Source organism: Lipotes vexillifer, unplaced genomic scaffold (genome assembly GCF_000442215.2).
Source record: "Lipotes vexillifer unplaced genomic scaffold, Lipotes_vexillifer_v1.1 scaffold414, whole genome shotgun sequence".
Taxonomy (NCBI): Eukaryota; Metazoa; Chordata; class Mammalia; order Artiodactyla; family Lipotidae; genus Lipotes; species Lipotes vexillifer.
In genome coordinates, this window is record NW_006782864.1 from 2,660,834 (window position 1) to 2,682,273 (window position 21,440).

The 21,440-nt window shown below is 39.5% G+C and overlaps 1 protein-coding gene across 1 annotated transcript in view; it reads left to right on the top strand.

Annotated features, from left to right (window-relative positions):
- Window positions 1-20,056, top strand: part of ZMAT4 (zinc finger matrin-type 4) — a 214,526-nt gene extending 194,470 nt beyond the window's left edge. The window contains exon 5 of the mRNA XM_007455489.1: window positions 19,956-20,056. Within this exon, the coding sequence (XP_007455551.1) occupies window positions 19,956-20,056 (101 nt within the window). The remainder of the gene's footprint in view (window positions 1-19,955) is intronic.
- The last annotated feature ends 1,384 nt before the right edge of the window (window positions 20,057-21,440 follow it).

The following is a 21,440-nucleotide window of genomic DNA, read 5'->3' on the forward strand; positions in this document are numbered from 1 at the left end:
AAAAAAAAAAAAAAAAAGCAAGCTGGTGATTCCCTAAAATGGTATGTCGTCAGACGAGGTGTGCCCCTATTTTTACCAAAGGGAAGAGAATCTTAGCTCTTTTAACGGTGAAGACCTGCTATATTAGGGAAGCCCTTCTTTGGCGAAGTTTTTCCCAATTTTACCTTGGAAATCGAATTCTTGAACTTCCTGAAAGTCAGCGTAGAAACATTTAAGTCTATATGTGTATGTGTGTATGTATATGTATGTATACATGTTTATGTGTATGCGTTTATGTGTGTGTGCATTTGTATATGTATGTGTGTGTATTTGACCGAGTCCTACTGATTAACTGTAATTATAGACCTCAACTGAATACCTAGTATGTGCCAGACCCTATGTTGGAAATACATAAATGAATCAGACATTTCCCGTTCTCCATGGCTATAACCAAGTAATAGAGGAAGCCGGAGTGTTATAAAATTAAAGTGCAATGGGGTAAAAAGAGGAGAAACGATAAAATAAATTGCAATGAGTGAATCTGGAGCCCTAAGAATTCGTTTTAGAAATATTTTGGAGTAGAAGGTCAGTGTCAGACATTTGTAAGATTTCAGAAAATCTCAAGTTTACAACTTTTCACTGATTTGCCTGTGTGTCTACTGACCTTATTGAATTAGCTCTTTTCCAGACAAAATTTCCCACCAGATTGTAACTATTGACTAAAGAATAGTCATTTGTATTGGCTGATCAGAAAAAATCCTGTAACAATTCACATGCCTGGTGATAGTTAATCCTGGAAACTGTCAGTTGGAGTATCGAAACAGTATTTTATAGCTGTTGGGATTTGATCTCACTGGATTGTAGTCCTAATGTTTTACTTCTTTTCCTATACACATTCACATAGAATTCCAAAATCAATTCACTAATATACATGGTACCTTACTTTCATGTTCAAATTATGCATATAACATACTGGCATGTAAAAACATGAATTGCATGTGTTTTTTGTTTAATCTGTGGTATAATCTTATATCATAAAATTCAGGGATTTTAAAAATATACTCTCTGCATCTTCAAATACTTCCTTCTGGAGAGGCACATTAGAATCTTGATGGGAGGAAGAGAGCATCATAGTTACTGTTGAAACTCTCTCTCTTCCACAAACATTGGTTTTAAATAGCCATGAAACTCAAATAATAGGTCAATGAATTTTCCCATCCAGGTAACCAAAAGAAAGGACTGTTTTGGATATTTCTCTAAAGATTAAACATATCTTCATGTTCAGTTTCTCTGAATTACCTTGGAATGATTGTACATTTCATTCGTTCATCCATTTATCTATTCCAATATTTACTGAGTGCTTCTATGTCAGTCACTTCTCTGTGCTTGGAACAGAAAGACAAGGATATGTGCCTTTTTGAATGTTAGATTTTAAAGCAGCATTACAGAAAATTGTTTTAAAAAGTAAAATCAGTAATCTGATAGATGGTGTAAGTGCTATGGAGAAAGATGAGAGGGAAACAGACAGGAGTAGGGCAGGAGGTTTGCAGTTTCATTAGGGCAGTCAGGGAGGGCCTCATGAAGGAGGTGACCTTTGAATGAAGCTCCGAAGAAGCTGAGGGTGAGCCACACACAGCCCTGGAGATGAGCAGACAGAGGGGGTAGCAAGGGGGGGCCCGAGACAGGAATGTGCAAGGCAGAGAGCAGTGGGAGGCGAGGCAGAGGCAGTGGGGGAGGTCCGGCCAGAGTGACAGTGTGATGCCACTGTGATGGGAGCTATTGGACTGAAACATTAACAGGATCTTTCTGACTGCTGTGCTGAGAACGGTCTAAAGTTGGGGAAGAGGAGAGAAGCAGGGAGACAGGTGTGGGGACCAATTGGAATCATTCAGAGGGGAGATTATGGGGGCTTACCACTAGGGTGGTAGCAGCAGAGGTGTCAGGGATGGATTCTGGATCTATTTTGTCCAGAAATTCCACCTCAGGCTAGGGACACAAAAGAACTGAAAGCCAGGACTCAAACAGATAAGTATGTGTACAGCAGGCTCATAGCAGCAATATTCACAATAGGCAAAAGGTAAAACCAACGTGTCCAAGGACAAATGGATAAACAAAGTCTAGTATGTCCATACAAATGGAATATTGTGCAGCCTTTAAAAGGATGTTCTGACACATGCTACAACTTGGATGAACCTTGAAGACATGATGCTAAAGCCAGACACAAGAGGACAAAATCCTGTATGATTCCTCCCATGTGAGGTACCTAGAATAGTCATATTCATAGAGACAAAGTAGATGGTGGTTGCCAGCGGGGGGAGAGAGGAAAAAAGTTGTTGTTTCATGGGTACAGAGTTTCAGGTTTGCGAAATGAAACGAGTTCTGAGGATGGATGGTGGTGATGGCAGCTCAGTGATATGAATGTACTGAATGCCACTGAAGTGTACACCTAAAAATGGTTAAGATGGCCAATTTTATGTTACGTGTAAATAAATTTTACCACAATCGAAACAATTTCTTAAATGTCAGATTATGCCCTGGATCTGTTTTGAAGACAGAGCCAACCCAGAGTACCAGGGAGCTGGATGGGGTTGGAATGGGCTTGGAGGACGACTCTGAAGGCTTAGCCAGTGCTCACTGGACCTGATGCAAAGCATTGTGGGAGGACCACTTGGAATAGAAGACGAAGAGCTTGATGTTAGATGTGGAGACATTGCATAGTTAAAGCTCTCTTGCTTTTCCTCTTTTGTAGGGAGAAAGGCATATTCTGTGCTCGTCTTTGGCATTTTATGAAATTAGGGCTACTACTCTGGTCCAGGACACTACCTTTTCCCATCTGAATGATTATAATTTGTCTCTACACCGTCTCCCCACTTCTGCTCTTGTTCTGCATTTAGACAACTCTGAACATAGCAGTCAGAGTGATCCTGTTGACTTTCGGTCCAGTGGCTGCCATGACACTCTGATTAAGAGCCTAAGTCACCACAGTGGCCACAGGCCATCGCATGGTCTTGACTTCCCCCATCGTGTGTATGTACCATTAATCTTCTTTATCCAGGATAGTTATTCTGTAAATCCTCCACCCCAAAACTGAATTACAAATACTGAACCATCGCTACTAGGGGAAATATGTATAACTACATAGGTTCTGGTATCAATTCCAATGCTGGCAAGGAGTTCCCCACACCAACAAGCAATTCTTGAGACACCAGCTGGGTGTGCTACTATTCAACTAAACTTTGACACCATTTCAGAGACAGCACCAGATCCCATGGGTTAAAGGTACAGTCCATCCATACTGCCTTCCCAGCCCCACTTAAGATGCCGGTCACAAGGCCAGGTTGTTACCTATACTTGTGCCTCTGACCCACTGGCTATCAATTGGAGGTTCCAATGACCCCCTCCTTGGGTTTGATTAATTGTCTAGAGCAGCTCACAGAACTCAGAGAAAGCTTTTACTTACTAGATTACCAGGTTATTATAAACAGATATAATTCAGGAACAGCCAGATGGAAGAGATGTACGCGGGAAGGAGCTAGGATCTTCCATGCCATCTCCAGGGAAGCCACTGTCCACACATCTCCACATGTGCACCAACCCAGAAGTTCTCCTAACCCAATCCTTTGGGTTTTTATGAAGGCTTTATCATACATAGGCATGATTGATTAAATCATTGGCCATTGGTGACTGATTCAACTTCCAGCCAGAAATCAGAAGGGTGGGTCTGAAAGTCCTAAGCAGGTTGGTTCTCCTGGCAACCAGCCACATCCTCATTAACATAACAAAAGAAAACTTTCTGCCCTCACTTTGGAAATTCCAAGGGTTTTTAGGAGCTCTGTGCCAGAAACAGGGGTGAAGACCAAATATATGTTTCTTATTATAAATCACAATATAACAACGCCTATCATTTTATCTGTATACATATCTCACATAGATTAGAATCTTAACAAACAACTCATACCGGTAAAGGCTATTTTCCTTTTATTCAAAAAGGGAAAATGAGCTTTAGAAGTGGTAAGCAATGCCTGAAGCTGCCCCATGAATAGGGGCTAGAGTTGAGTTTCGAATTCCATCACGGGCCCGAAGCTGGGACTTGTTGCCTTACACTGGTTGTTCCCCACCACTTCCATCCTCTGTTCGTCTCTGTGTGAGAGCTGAAACTAGGAAATGGAGTATCACCTGTTCAGCCTTATCAGGGAATGGGCATGTGGGCTGTTCTGTACATGTCTGAGAATGACCACAGAGCATCACCAATATTGATTTTGGGGATTACAGATAAATTTTAGTAGGTAAGTGAATTCACAAATTCAGATCCACGCATTATAATATAATATAATATAATGATGAGGAGATATATCTATATATCTATTTATCTGTATATATATATTCTATTCAGGTACATCAAAGTCTCCTGGGAAGTCAGTCTGAGCATTTGGAAAGGAATTGCTGCTCTCACCAGAGCTGCTGCATGCTCAGTGTTTGTAAGGGCCCAAGAGAACAAATAGTATTGTTAACAAAGGCTACTAATGGAAGAATAAAAACAGGTCTTCAGATGGATCCTTGAGGGCACGCCTTAAGAATAAAAAAGATGCAATTACACAGCTTCCAACATACGCTTCCACGTTTTCCTTTTTCTCTAATTTATGAACTGGGCTAATTACCTATTCAATAGCCTCAATCACTCAATTTGAGAACAAAGCAGGCAAAATATATTGAGGTCTACTGTCAACAGCTTCCTAAGAAGTAGTTCATATAATGTCATATCTTCCATGTTTTCAAAAAAAATTTTAAAAAGAATAGAGATAAGTTTTCATTCAACTCTATGCCAAGCAAATATATAGGATGATCAGTATATAAGGAAACATTTGACCTGTCAAAAAAGATGTGTATAAATAGCATCTGTAGAGAAGACAGCTTGCTTGAATATGCCTCAGGATGCTAAGAAAGAGAACTCTTTCTAGAATATTAAATTACTATGAAATCTCACACTCATGAGTTAGGTCTTTATTTTTGTTCAAAGCAAAGGCTCGTTGTGGTTAAAAATAGCAATTGTAGCTTACATTTATTGAGCTGTTTGGTTCTTTTCTAAGTTGTTCACCTACGTCAACAGCTTTTTCATATAATCTTTCTGAGGTAGGCACAATTATTGTCTCCTTTTTATAGTTTATGAAATAGAGATTCCTAAGGGTTAAATAACAAGCTTAGATTGAAAGAGGGAAAAATATGTAATTCCTCCTCCTGAAAATGATTGGTACTTTATTCTCATGCCCTCTGTTTCCCATATCCGCAGGCCCCGATATATTTGAGAATTATTGAGTCGCAGGCATTTTCTAGATTTTTTTTACAATGTTTTCTTTTTCTAAAATCAACATTTATCTATAAATTGTAAATTTTGCTATTCTCTATTACCTTGTAAATCAAACAAGATCGGGTGTGCTTCTGTAATTAGGTGAGGCTACTGTGATAATGGTATTGAATGGGGATGTCTCTTGCCATGTGTCCTAGAGAAAAGTCACTTATTCAAGGCACAGTGGGGCCATGTGTGTCAAGGCGTTGGTGTCAGGCTGGCCCAGGGGAAAGCAGGGCACACACTCAGGTGGCTGCAGAGATTTGAAGGCTACTGTCTTCATAAAGGTCTCTCCTGCCCATCTGGTGAGGCCTGAAATTCTACCTTTCATATTATTTTCTTCAAGTGTTGAAGGCTTTTTAATTTCAAAAAATCCCTATTAAAAGGCCAATACTGCAGGAAGCAGCAGACAGCCGTGACTTAACGCAGGGTCTGGCAGGCTGTCTGCTGAAAGCAAGATAAAGACCCAGCCATGTGAGATAGATGTTTACGAGCAGGCAAGAGAGATTAACAAAGAATTAGAGGACACCAAAGATAATATTCATGTACCAGACGGCCAACTTGTGTGTGAACGATGAGAGAAAGAGAGAGAGAGAACAATTTCATTTATAATGTGATTCAAAGGAGATACCGACAATTAGGACTTCTTTTTCATTCGTATTTCACCTTTGAATCCTTCGTGGACTAGGTCTCTTGAAAATGACCACAAGTGCTCCTACTGCTTCCTGGGGCCTTTTGGTTGACCAGGGTAGTCGGGACAGCTCTAAAGCAAAGGTCACTAAGGAGGCATTCGGACCTCTAGCCGATAACAAAAGAGTTGACAATCGCTATGTCCTCAGCTGATGCAGCTAAAAAGCCAATGACATGATCCTCTGACAGCTGTGGACCTATCAGGACTACTGACAGTTCTTCAGGGAAATCACAGGGCCTGTGATTCCCTAGCCCTCAGAAAGAAATGAGAGGTGGCCTGGAAGACACATCTGCACAGGGCAGAGAGAGAAGGGAAGAGACACGTGTTTCCTTTCCTGTGCACCCTTTCTACCAGCCCTCATGAGTTTAATTTAACCCATTCGAGTTTAATGTAACCCATTGTTGAACTTGTTGCCATAATTCACAGCTTCACCTTAGGAGTACAGTTTACTTTATGCATGAAACAATATGTAATAAAAAATTATGTTGTAGAAAAAAACACATTTATGACAACACTTTACATGAAAAACATATAGCCCTGCTAAGTTGTTAGTTGCCTGTATAAGTTGAGATCTATGGCAATGTCGTGGGACCAAAAGGAAAAACACATTTCATGTTCCATAATTTTCCATTTGTATCACATCAACATCCAGACCAGAAAAAAGCTGTTTCACCCATATGTTGTTATTTAATATATGGTTACAGATCCCTTGAGTACCTTTCAAATAACAGATGACTTCAGAGTAGGTTTACTTACTTCTGTTTCCTTTGCATTTAATTCAAATCACAAAAATGAGTTCAATTCTTTGGGTTGCTTGCAGTTTGCTAATAGCCATCATAATACGAGTGGTCCCCTCCAAAGCTAAAAACAAGGTTGTCTGGGGGCTGCCTCACTCAAAGTATGAAAATATATTGGGAATTCCCTGGCGGTCCAGCGGTTAAGACTCCACGCTTCCGGTGCAGGGGGCATGGGTCCAATCCCTGGTCGGGGAACTGAGATCTCACATGCCTCACAGTGCGGCCTAAAAACAAAATAAAATTATCATCTATCCTCTGCCACATAGAATACATGTGAATCTTCTGATCAAGCAGCTCTTTAAATACTTAGAATGAACTACTCTGTCAACTCTGAATCTTCACAGTAGGGTGACAATTTTCTAGTCTTTTCTTGGGTCAGGCATCCAACATGGCTAAAATTGTCTTTTAATTATGGGGAATACATTTAGCCCATAGATTTAGGTTTCGTTTGTTTGGAAAGAGCTTATGAAGATGTAAAGCCATTTGCTTCCTGATTCCATTTTCAAGGCTTCACATAAATACTATTTAAATAGAGAAAGAATTGTTTTAGGAAATGTGTGTTCTTTGTTTAATTGACTGTCAGATATCTTGCAGTCTGTGCCAGCAAGCAGTGGGATGAATTCAAAAGATTAAGCATTTAAATGTTCTGAAGGTCATAATGATTCTTGTGTGGAGTAATACGGCTCTTCTTTATCTGGTACTGCAGCCAGCCCTGGTCCTAGGAGGTTTCCTTAGCTGACACTCACAGGGAAGAGATACTCCACTGCGCAAGTCTAAGATCGGACATGGCAACACTCCTCGTGTTATCCTATGATGGGTGGCATGGTAAAATGCAGTGATTTTCAAATTCTTCTCCACAAAGCCCAAGGTCCCTTACTTGGGGTACCCTAAGTGCTATGCTTGGAGTTTGATGGTCTCACTGCTGTTTGAAAACCCTAACCCCCCTTTCAACTAGAGCAACTGTGCTTTGTCTAGTTTATGCATTATTTTGAAATTAAGTTGCTTTTTTTTTAAACAGGATTCTTCTGCTTTTCTTCCTTCACTCCTATGTTTCGTTTAAAAGCCCTAGTGCCGTTATTAAGGTCACTAGCGTTGAATTCAGAAATAAGTAGATTCAGGTCTCCTTGTCCACTTGCTAGCTGTATGACTTTGATGTCTTTGAAACACGGTTTTCTTATCTGGAAAATGGGCTAATAATGTTCATAAAGTGGTTTTGAGGATTAAATATGATAATAACGTCTCCTTGGGCTTCCCTGGTGGCGCAGTGGTTGAGAGTCCGCCTGCCGATACAGGGGACACGGGTTCGTGCCCCGGTCTGGGAAGATCCCATAGGATGCAGAGCGGCTGGGCCCGTGAGCCATGGCCGCTGAGCCTGCGCGTCCGGAGCCTGTGCTCCGCAACGGGAGAAGCCAAGGCAGTGAGAGGCCCGCGTACCGCCAAAAAAAAAAAAAAAAAATGGATACATGAGCTGCCTTGTATTTGCAGCTATATTCCCTAAAGGAATAGGTGGAATTCATTGAGCTAAAACTTAATGAGGATAAACAGTATAAAAAGTAGAGGAAATGGAGATTTGCCTTAGCAGAAATCTAGGTACAAAAGCCTTAGAATTGATTGCTAACAGGTTCATTATGAGTATAGATTACAGTGGGTCAGGGTTGCCAGACACACATACATACTTAAAGCTTTAAAGGTATTGATAGAATTAATGGTGCACGAGAGCTGTGAAGGTCTTGCTCTGCTTCGTACTGATGAAACCACACCAGGGGCCTGGCCTTCAGTTCGAGGGTCATAGTTTAAGAATGTCATCAACAAAGAGGAAATGCCATCCATAAGGTAATAAGAGATGATATGGGGAACTTGAACCTATATTTTAGTGAAGAACACTGTCAAAGTGCCAATGGACTTTCAGCCTGGTACACAGAGCCTTAGGGGATGTGATAACTTTCCTCAAGTATTTGGTGTATTTGAAGAGATGGGAATAAAGTTGTGCACAAAGCAGAATTCAGGACAGTGGGTGTTTGAAAAAGGACAGCCTCCAAATGCAAGCAGACACGAACCATTCTGCTTGTAAACCTTCATGCGACCCCCATGGGGTTTTGGACTAGACCGATGGTTTCTCTAAAACTTGCCCCCTGGGGAGCTTTCCAAAACATAGATTTCCAGGTCCCACTCTAGATGTACTGAATCGCAGTCATCTGGGGTAAGGCCTAGGATTTGTGTTAATAACTCCCACCTGATTCTCTAGTCACCAGTGTGGGAACTACTAGACCAGATGAGCTCTAAAGAGCCTTACATATTTCTGTGACTCTATTCCTCCTGTCCCAGGAGGGCCACATGCATGGTGTCAGGAGCAGCTTGAGCAGAAGGGATGGGTTCAAACCCAGCTGTGTCTCCACCTAGCTCTGTGATTTTGACTAGGTCTCTGTACCTCAATTTCCTCATCTGCTAAAGAAGGATAACCGTCGTGTCTGCTCCTAGAATGTTGCCAAGAGTAAATGAGTAGATGGGTAAAGTAAGCACAACAATGCCTCTATATGGCATATATGAGATAAGGATTAGCTATGATTTTTTTTTAATAAATGTATTTATTTTATTTATTTATTTTTGGCTGCATTGGATCTTCATTGCTGCACGCAGGCTTTCTCTAGTTGTGGCGAGTGGGGCCTACTCTTCGTTGTGGTGCACGGGCTTGTCATTGCGGTGGCTTCTCTTGTTGCGGAGCACGGGCTCTAGGCACGTGGGCTTCAGTACTTGTGGCGCACAGGCTCAGTAGTTGTGGCTCGTGGGCTCTAAAATGCAGGCTAAGTAGTTGTGGCACACAGGTTTAGTTGCTCTGCAGCGTGTGGGATCTTCCCGGACCAGGGCTCGAACCCGTGTGCCCTGCATTGGCAGGAGGATTCTTAACAACCTCTGTGCCACCAGGGAAGCCCTAGATATGATTTTTTATACTGGAAGGTGACACATCCATTTACTAGACAGTCTGATTCATGAATGTTTAGGAAGTAGAGGAGAAAGAAATAACTCAAAACCAAAGACTATTTTTTTAACTTTCATATCATTAATCATCTTTCAAAATGTTTCCAGCTTTAGCAAGCATTATAATACAGAACATGTGCAAACATTTCTTGGAGAGTTGCAAGGTTATCAAAGCATAAATAGGAATATAAAGTTTACTTTCTAGGAATGTAAAACAATAGAAGTTGTAGGGAGTAAATGAGGATAAACTGAAGTCTCAGGTTTGCTGAGGTTTCTGTCTAGAACCACATCCTTCTGGCTTTTTTTTCTAATGAAATGAAATATGCAGATCTTGGGTATATAATCTGATGACTTTTGGTAAATGAATATCCTGTAACTACCATCCCAAGATACAGATCAGTTACATTACTCTGGAAAATTCTCTTGTGTCTCCTGCCGGACCTTCCCCATCCCAGAAGGCAACATTGCTCTGAATTCTATCATTACAGCATAGCTGTGCTGTTGTGCTCTTTTCTGTCCGACTTCTTTACCTACACATTATGTTTTTGATGCTAATTTATGTTGTTGCATAAATCAGTAGGTTTTGTTTTGGTTTGGTTTGGTTTTTAGTTTCCACGTATTATTCCATCATATAAATACATCATAATTTGCTTATCAATTCTTGCATTGATAAACATTTAGATTATTTTGAGTTTTTGGCTATTATGAATAAAGCTGCTATAAGCATTTTTGCAGAAGCCATTTTTTAATCCTAAGTTTTTGTTCCTTTTGGGTAAATGTCTAGGAGTAGAATTTGTGAGTTATAGGGTAAGTCTATCTTCATAAGAAACTGACAGTTTTCCCATTTTACATTCTTCTGTATGTGAGTTCCAGCTATTCTATGTGGTTACTTACATTTGGTAAATAACCAAATGTTATTTATGTTGTTGTTATTTATGGTTTTTGTTTGTTTGTTTTTTGGTTTTTGTTTTTTGCGGTACGCGGGCCTCTCACTGCTGTGGCCTCTCCCGTTGCGGAGCACAGGCTCCGGACGTGCAGGCTCAGCGGCCATGGCTCACGGGCCCAGCCGCTCTGCGGCATGTGGGATCCTCCCGGACTGGGGCACAAACCCATGTCCCCTGCATCGGCAGGCGGACTCTCAATCACTGCGCCACCAGGGAAGCCACTATGTTGTTTTATTTGATGTTAGCACTTGTAGTGGGTATGAGATGGTGTTTAACTATTCTTTTAATTTACATTTCCTGGTGACAAACGATGCTGAGCATCTTTTCATGTGTTTATTAATCATTTTTTTGTCTTCTTTTATAACGTATCTGATCAAATATTTTGTCCTTTGAAAAACTTGGATTGTTTGTCTTTTATTTATTGATCTGTAGGAGGAAATTATATATTCTGCATAGAAGTCCTGAACAAGATATATGAATTACAATTATATTTTCTCTGGATGTGGCTTACTTTTTGGTTTTCTTGATGGGTCTCTTTATAAGCAGGAGCTTTTGATTTTTGTAAAATCCAATTTATCTATTTTTCTTTTTTATGTTCACCGTGTTTTAATTCCTAAGAAATCTGTGCCTATACCAAGTTCATAGACGTATTCCTCTGTATTTTTCTTTATAGTTTTTCTTTATAGTTTTAGCTTTTTAAAAATTTATTTATTTATTTTTGGCTGTGTTGGGTCTTCGTTTCTGTGCGAGGGCTTTTCTCTAGTTGTGGCAAGTGGGGGCCACTCTTCATCGTGGTGCGCGGGCCTCTCACTATCGCAGCCTCTCTTGTTGCAGAGCACAGGCTGCAGACCCACAGGCTCAGTAGTTGTGGCTCACGGGCCTAGTTGCTCCGCGGCATGTGGGATTTTCCCAGACCAGGGCTCGAACCCGTGTCCCCTGCATTGACAGGCAGATTCTCAACCACTGCACCACCAGGAAAGCCCCTAGTTTTAGCTTTTACATTTAAGTCTGTAATCAATCTTACTTTTAATGTGTGTTGTGAGGTAGAGGTTGATGTTCATTTTTTTATTTCATGCATTTATTCAGTTATTCCAGCACCATTTGCTGTAAAACCTTTCTTTCCCGCATTAAATTGCCCTGACACCTTTGTTGAAAATCAATGAAAGTGGTCAAAAGGTACAAAATTCCAGTTATTAGATTAATAAGTACTGGGGATGTAATGTACAACACACTGGCCATAGTTAACACGGCTGTATGATATATTTGAAAGTTGCTAAGAGTAGATCTTAAAATTTTGCATAGCAAAGAAGATTTTTTTCTTAATCTATGTGAGATGATGGATATTAACTAAACTTATCATGATAATCATGTAGCAGTATACGTATGTCAAGTCATTACAGGGTATACCTTAAACTTACACAGAGTGGTATGTCAATTGTACCTCAATGAAAGTGAAAAAAATCAATTGATTCTTTGGGTGTGGTCTAGATCTGGGCTCTCTATCCTGTTCCTTTGATGCATTTTGTCCATTTTTATGTTTATGTAACACTATTGTGATTGATGGACTTTTATAAGCAAATCTTGAAATCCTTAAGTGTGAGTCCTCAAACTTCTTTCTTTTTCAAAATTATTTTAGGTACTTTGATTTCCACATAAATTTTAGAATCCACTTATCTCTGTAATCCTTTAGTGTTTGATAGAATTCTCCAGTGAAACCCTCTGGAAGAGACTGTTGGAATTTTTTTTTTTTTTTTTTTTTTGCGGTACACGGGCCTCTCACTGTTGTGGCCTCTCCCGTTGCGGAGCACAGGCTCTGGACGCGCAGGCTCAGCGGCCATGGCTCACGGGCCCAGCCACTCTGCGGCATGTGGGATCTTCCCAGACCGGGGCACGAACCCGTGTCCCCTGCATCGGCAGGCGGACTCTCAACCACTGCGCCACCAGGGAAGCCCCGAGACTGTTGGAATTTTGATTGAGTTTTCATTGAATCTATAGGAGAACTGATATCTTAAAAATATTGATTCTTTTAGTTGATGAGTATGGTGTATATATCTCTGTATCTATTTAGGTTCCTCTTAATTTCTTTCAGCAATGTTTTGTAGTTTTCAGTCTTGTACATCTTTTATTAAATTCATCCCTAAGTGTTTTAAAATATTTCTGATACTGTTGCAATGGTATTTTTACAAATGTATTTATCAGTGGTTTGCAGCTATTTTAAGCATGCAGTTTTTTCTATTGGCCTTGTGTATTGTGACCTTATTAAATTCACTTATTCTAGTAGTTATTTTGTAGATCCTTTAGGATCTTCTATATAAACAATCATATCTTCTACAAATAAAGACGGTTTTACTTCTTCATTTCCAATCTGCAAGCCTTTCATTTCTTTTACTTTTCCTATTGCACTGCCTAGAATCTACAGTGCAACGCTGAATATAAATAAGAAAGACATTCTTGCCTTTTTCCTGGTCTTAGGAAACTTCAGTATTTCACCGCTTAATATAATATTAGCTGTAGTTTTTGATAGGTGCTCTTTATTATTAATTATTAATTAAGAATGTTCTTTTTTAGTAGGCTGAGAATTTTGAACATGAATGGATGTTGAAATTTGTCAAATGCTCTTTTCTGCATCTATTAATCTTATATTATTTTCTCATTTTGTCTGTTAACAAAGTGAATTATATGATTTGATTTTTAAATGTTAAACCAGTCTTACTTCCTGTAACAAACAAACTTGTTTATGATGGAACTGTTATAGGTCTGTATGTATACATACAGACAGAAATATCTTTATCTATAATGTGATTCTTGCTAGTTTTTAAAGGATTTTTCTGTCATGTTCATGACAGATATTGGCTTGAAATTTTATTTTCTTTTATATTCTATCAATTTTTTAAAAATTTAGTGTTACGTTACCTCAAAAACAAGTGTGGAAGTGTTTCTTTCTCATCTATTTGATAAAAGAGTTTGTGAAGTTGATACTATGCAACTCTTTAATGTTTGTTCGAACTCTCTAGTGAAAGCCTCTGGGTCTTTCTTTGTGTGAAAACTTCGGACAATAAATTCAGTTTCATTAATAGATAATAGCTACCCTAATTTTCTATTTCATCTTGTGTTAGTTTTGGTAAGTTGAATTCTTAAAGACATTTGCCCATCTCATATACTTTGTCAAATTTATTGGCATAAAATTATTCATAATGTTCTCTTATTCTCCATTTAAAACTGTCTGTAGTATCTGCATTAGAAACAATTCTTTTATTTTAGTAATTTGTTGCTTTTTTTTAAACCTCCATGAAACTTTCTAATGGTTAATACTTGCATTAATCCTTTCTAAGAGCGGATTTCGGTTTTGTTATTTTTTTCTGTACTCTGTTTTTTATTTCATTGACTTCTCTTTATTATTTCTTTCCTTCTACCTGATTTTGTTTTAATTTCCTTGTCTTTTTCTACTTTCATAGCATTTAAACTTTGACCATTGATTTTAAACCTTTCATCCTTTCGAATATAAAGCTATATATTTTCCTTTAAAGACTGATTAATATAAACTTGTTGATATGTAGTATTTTCATTATCATTCAGTTCAAAATATTTTCTAATTTCCCTTTGGATTTTTCCCTTTGATAATAGGTCGCTTGGAAGTATTTAGGTATTTTCATAAATGCTATTAATATTTATTTCTTATTAATTTCAGTGATAGTCGAAGAAACCACTGTACGAAATGTAAATATTTGAAATTTAGTAAGAATTTTCAATGGCTTAGCATATTCCCTAACTTAGTTTACTTGCTATATACATGTGAAAAGATTGTGTATTCACCACTTGTTGAGTGTACTGTTCTATAAATATCAGTTGGTACAATATGGTTGATAGTTTCATTTAGATACTATTTGTTTTGTCATACTGTTCTGTTCTTACTGACAGAGGAGTGTTAAATCTCTTATAATTATGGTATCTGTTTCTGCCTGTAGTTCAGTCAGTTTTGCTTCATGTTCTTTATGCTTTATTGGCTAAATTGCATTTACAATTGCTAGCTTCTCCTAATGAGTTTCTCCCTGTATTATCACAAGACATCCTCTTCATCTCTGGAAATATTTCTTGTCTTGAAGTCTATTTTGTCTGATATTCATATAGGAACTTCCACTTCCGGGTTATCAAATACTTTTTATTATCCTATTTAATTTTCTCTGTAGTCTCCTTAGGTTTATATCTTCGTATTTGTTTCTAGGGGATTAGGACGCATCCTTAAATGACCACTGTCATTTAGAGTTAATATTGGTAAATTTATTATTATTAGATTTTATACACAATATCATGAGCTCTCAAACTCCTACCCATTCTTGGGCTATTGTCACATATTTTACATCTATATACAGTATAAGCACCACAATACACAGCACAGCGTTATAGTTTTGCTTTAAATTGCTCTCTATCTTCAGATAAATTTAGAGCAATAAAAAGGACACCGACATATTAATCATTTATGGTGTTCTTTATTTGTTCCTGTAGATCTGAGTTTACATCTGGCGTCATTTGCCTTCCACCTGAAGAACTTTATAAGCATCTCTCTAGCGCAGGTCTGTTGGCAGGCTGTTCTTTTTAGTTTTTGTTTATTGAAAATTTCCTTATTCTACTTGAAAGTTTGAAGGATATTTTTGCTGGATATAGAATTCTGATTGTTTTGTTTTGTTCGTTTGCTTGTTTCACCACTTTTTCTTCCTCAAACGATCCAACTCCACTTCACCCTCGTCTCTCTGTTTGCTCTTTTCTCTCCCTAACCAGTTCCTCATATCACAGGCTAATTCTCATCTCTCTGGTTTCATTTCACGCTTCTCAGAGACCTCTGTTGACCATGCTATCCAAAACCAGCCTTCCTCTCTGTGACTGTCTCATTTTCCTCTTTACATCTTGTGCAATACTTCCACAATGTTTTTATTTGTTTCCTTGCTTCTTGTCTTTCTACCTGAGTAGCTCCATATGAAAATTCATTTTATATTCTCCTACGTTCTTGGCATTTGGCAAAATACCTGGCATCATGATAAAGGCACAGTGATATTTCCCTAATGTGGAATGGACGCAACTGAAGTTACAGGGGCATCTGAAGTCTAGCTTTGCTAGAATTGAAAAGACACATTGAGTAGTCACACTGCTAAACTCTCCAGGACCATCTGTTTTACACACTGTGCTAGGGAATATAAATGCAAAAGTGAAGCATCTTCAAGAAACTTTTCTGGATTCTCTGAGTTGGAAACCATCTCCTCCTCTCATTCCCCTAGCATTCCACTTCATCCTGACTGTGGTACTTTTTGTGATTTGACCTTGTACCATTGCTGTTTCTGTACATATCTTCCCTCTCCAACTGGATTGTCAGGTCCTTGCAGGCAGGGGCGATATTTCTGAACACATATTGGCAATCCTGCAGAAATAACCATTACGTCTGCAGACGTTTCGGGATACTCATAAAATGGTATTGCATTGAAAATGAAGTGAATGAGAAAGTTAGCGTTTTTGTTTAATAGGATTCTCTATTTCTCTGAGGAAAAAGGAGCTGTATAATTCCAAAGTCATTAGAGTTTCAACTCAGCATTAATAAAGCCCTAAGTTCCCACCAAGGACACTGTGTCACGTGTGGAAGAGGACTCCTCTGCCCCTTCTCTGCCTTTGTTCTTGTTTATATGCACTGCCTTCATAGTTTATGCTTCCTGCAGTTTGCATCACAGTAACGTGCCAAATATTTCCTGCCCACGCTTCTGTTTGGCTGCAGAGCAGGAGAACTGTAATGGAAAAGCAACAGATCAGAATAGTTTTTAGATTTGTTGGTGCTCTTAAGAAGGCCCACTTTTAAACATAAATTTTTATGCCTGTTGCCATGCTCAACCTCCATTCGTTATGAGGAGACCTTTGATGAGTCTGTAGTGTGAAGAGGACCCATATAAATACTGGTTACCATTTATTATGACAAGACTGATGGAGAACTCTGGAGGTAGGAAGGCTGAAGCTAGCTTTCATGTTCTGTGCATAACAGAGGAGAATGGCTCAGCCCCAGAGAAACATTCAAACAACTCAAATGTAGGTTGTGATAACTTATTGCCTCTGGGTTTGGGGACTATGGTAATCTTCCTGAGTCACGCACACCGGCGAGTGAAATGGAAGAGCCTTGGAAGCACAGCTCTTCTTTGTAACGTTTTTCTTTAAGACCCAGTATTGTTTTGACAAGTTCAAGTTAACGAAAGGACCATGGCACTAGAGGGCGGTACTCTGTAAGGTAGGTGTGTATGTGTGTTGGAGGTGAGGGTTACAAGTCTGAAACTTCTTGTAGGTTCCCAGACCCCATCCAAGGCTTATAGAATCAGAACCGGCAGATCCTGGGCCTGGGAATCTGCATTTGAGCACCATCCCCAGAAGATGCACTGGGATGTTTGGGAGCCACTGCTTGAGGGAATAGAGAGACAAGAGTTGTCTCTTTTGTAACTGTCGATCTGTGCCTGGAAAATTTAGGTAGTTTTTATCTACTGAAAAAAACTGCACAGGTTCAAGGGTGAGAATTATGCTTTACTCAGTGAACTTACTGAGGACTTTAGCCTGGGACACAGCCTTTCAGAGAGCTCTGAGGGAGTGTTCCAAAAACGTAAGGGAGAAGCCAGGATATATAGGAGTTTTTGCTGAGAAAAAAAAAAAAAAAAAAAAAAAAATGTGTTCAATCATCACAAGATTACTGCTAATCATAAGAACAAAACATTTCAAGTTAATGATTTTAGTGCTTTTCTATGTATGGCAAGAGTCTTGGGTTCACTGAAGTGATCCTTTGATATGCATCTTAACTATCTCGGTCCAATATCTTGTTTTTCTCCATCCTGAATCCCCTCGGGGAGCCCCATTGTCAGGAGGCCTGCAGTGGCTGATGACTCCTTTGTCTACTGAAATGGCAGGTGACATTCTTAGTTCCCACAGGGTAGAAAAATAATTTTTAAACAGCTCCAAACTTTATTGGAAGTGAGTTTTCCCCCTCCCTTAGCTCAGTTCTGCTTGGGCAGCCTATTTGCCAGGGAAAAGGGTGCATAGGCTCTTCTCGTCCTCTCTGCCTGTGGCTTTTGCTTTTCTTCCTTTATCTCTGCCTCAGGTTCGTCCAGGGCTGAGAGATGCGGGGTATCACGTTAGAAAGGCGAGGGAGATAAAGGTTTATTTGATAGATACCTATACAAAACTCGCATAGACACTGCCTGACTCTTTCTCATGGGGTGATTTTATGGCTTTTTCAAGAACTCAGCATTACTTGATACTTAGCCCATAGGCTATGTACCTCCTCTGGGGTCACTTTAAGGCCCTAGATATCCAGTTGAACCCTGCTAGCATCCTTCCGCTGAGGTCACATTGCCCCCACCATTCACACACGGCACACACGTGGTCTGTGGGAAACTTCACATCATTTGCTCTGACAAGCTCTGAGAATACAGGTCAGGCCCAGTCCTTCCACCTCTCTTACTTCGCCATCAGAGTAGCTAAGTAGACACAGGCTCCAGACTTTGGATCTTGTCAGTGTTGTCGAGTCCAGGACACTGGGCTCCAAGCACAATAAGGCATTCCTCAAGCTCTCTGAGTATTCCACTGAATCCTTTTCCTATGGGTTCGAGGTGAGAGAGAAGGAATCCCCCATCTCACATGGAAGAGGGTTAAGTCAAACTCATAGTATGATAGAGCTCCCTTTAAGAAATTCTCTGTTTCTTTCTTTCTTCTCCAATCTCTTTTTCAGACTGGTGGTGAGGGATCAGCTTTAGGTGGAAAATGGCTCTTGACCACTTCTGTTGGAGGCCCTGAACTGGGGCTCTCCTACTCCACTTTAGTCATGGGGGTGTAGCTAGCATCTGTGTCTTCGGGGGCTTCATCCAAGATACTGGGAAATCAAGATTCCCTTGCAATATCTCTTTGCAATCATAATAGCAGCTAGTTTATGTTTATCACTTGTTGTATACCAGACGCTCCTTCATACATACCTTATCTTACTCAGTCCTTCCCACAATCCTATAAGGAAACAGAAGTTCAGAGAAGTCAAATAATTTGTGTCAAGTCACCCAGATAGCAGGTTGCAAAATTCTTTCCAACACTGTGCATTATTTTCTTTTTAGGGAAATAAGAATGATTTTTGTGTCTTAGAAAGAAAATACTATGCATTCATCAGGGGGGAAAAAAATGCTATAGCTGTTTACTATCCTGGCTCTGACAATGGGAAGATATAGAATTTTGGAGCAAAATTAAGAACAACAAGTCTTAGTTGCTAAGCATTTGAATAGACTTATTCACTTAATCCTTATAAAACCTTATGATGTGGATGGACTCGTCTTCATCTTGTAGATGAAGAAACTGAGGCCAGGGGGATATTATGTGGCTTCCCCTACATTACACAACGAGGAATATTTGGAGCCAGGATTTAAAATCCAAAGTCTCAGACCATGACCCTGAATCTCCTTTTCCTCTCCACTCTGATGGGACATAGCAGGAATAGGAGCTGTGGAAGTTGTTTGGTTGATGCTTCTTTCAAACACATCCGACTCTAGATGAGGAGCGACAGAGGAGTCAAGGTTTTCACTAAACTCCTTGGAAACAAAGAGCATCTTATTCATCTTGAAATCCCTAGTGCCTGGTCCAAAGTTGACACTCTGTTAATGAATGAATGAAATGGATAAAGAGTCAATAACTTTCTTTTCAACTCTCTGGTGGAAAGTAAGTTTACATGTGGGTTAAATTAAGATAGCATCCTACATTTTAAAAGATGGTCTTGGGAGAAGAGCTCAGATGAATGATATCTAAACTTGAATTTCTGATTCGGTCCTTGGAATAGAGGTGGAAGAGGAATTGAGACTGAGTTTTTCTCTGGAGTCTCAAGTTTCACTGCAGAAATGACAGCTTACATGTCTCTCTGCCATAAGGAAAAAATAGATTGCTTCTTTGTTTGGGTTACAAAGTATCCGGAAACACTTTACCTCAAAGAAGTATGTTTAATAATTTCAGTCCTCCAACAATGGGGCAGGTGGCTTCCAAAGTATTCACAGTCATACTTCTGCTGAGGAACCTGTCGGCTGGGCTCTTGGAAGGAAGGATTGAAATGTTATTGGTGGGGTAGACCAGATGGCTTCTAAGAGACTCTGTCCCTGACCTTTTGGAGATCTGGGATTCGTTCAGGTGGTTGATGACAAGGATGAAGCTAACCAGGTCTGTGTGTCTGTCGTCCACAGGTCTGAGGCGCAATTACAGATGTACCATCTGCAGTGTCTCTCTAAACTCAATAGAACAGTATCATGCCCATCTGAAAGGATCTAAACATCAGACCAAGTAGGTACTTTCATGCTTTCACTCTTCAGTCCTTTTGTATGTAACTTTTAGCATGATAAATAAAGGCTAACCACTTTACTTATTTCAAAATAAGTAGGTGAAAACTGTATCTTTTATCTCAAAGCTTCCCTTGATATTTTTGCTGTTCAAGCCTCCAGAGTCTGCCTAGCACCGCTTGAAGAATGACTTCTTGCCTTTTTTGGACACAGTAATGACAATTTATTTTTCATTTTTTCCTTCTTTTCAAGGCTAGTCAGCACATTTGTATGAACTTCAGGAAACTTTTTAAATAAGCAATGTAGTCTTTACTTGGAGGATGGGCCAGACCTCCGTGTTGTGAAGTCAAATTCTGTGAATGTCTTTGACCACTTTCTATTTCTAGAAGCATATTGTTGCTTAGTCTGGAAACCTAACAAATCCCCTGGAATTTTAAGTCATTCACATACATAGCTATTTTCAATTCAATGGAAGCTCATTCCATTCCCCCTCCCCCAAAGTCTCATGATTTTAAACCAAAAAAGTCTAATCAGGCATCATTTCCCCTGTATTTATATTGCTCATCTTTTTAGAAAACTGATGACAGTAGCTTTTAGGTATTTTTAAAGTAGCTGCTAGGACTGCTAATAAAATCTAATAAAATAGGAAAAAACCAAGAATATCTCAAAAATATGTAATCTTCCTGAATATAATTGTTTTCATTTCTCTCATATTCATTAGCAGAATCATTGAACAGATTCAACTGTATCAGGGCCTCATAAGTAATGAATGATTCATTTAACAAAGATTTATGGAGCGCCCACTGTGTGCCAGACCCCAAGGGTGCCGTGGGGAAGAAAAGATGAATGGATTTAGGCCTTCCTCTTGAGGAGCTCCCTGACAGGCTGGGGAAACAGTCATGTAAACACATAGATTGTTCTCTGTTACCATAATGTGGGCACCCCGAGCTTTGAGGACCAGGATGGGGACATCAGTGCAGAGGCCGAGCTCATAAGGATGAAGTCGTCAGGGTCTGATTTTGTTTCCCATTATCAACCAGCCCCCAGCGCAACACTTGATACGTATTAAGGCTTCATAAACATTCCTGATGGAGTGAATGTGTGATTTTTAAAAGATGAGTAATGATAGCAGAAACTAACACAACACAGTAAAGCAATTATACTCCAATAAAGATGTCCAAAAAAAAAAAAAAAGAAGAAAAGATGAGTAACAATTTTTCAAGCATGGATAGGAAGGTACGTTCCAGGCAGGGAAATTTCTTGGCAAAGATACTGTAAAGACATAGATTCACAGGGGTTTCTGGCTTCAGGGGAGAAGTTTAAGCCCAGAGTTCCTACTGACTCAGTTTTTCCACAATATTATGCGGTTCGGTGAGTCAAAGCTGCTTTCAT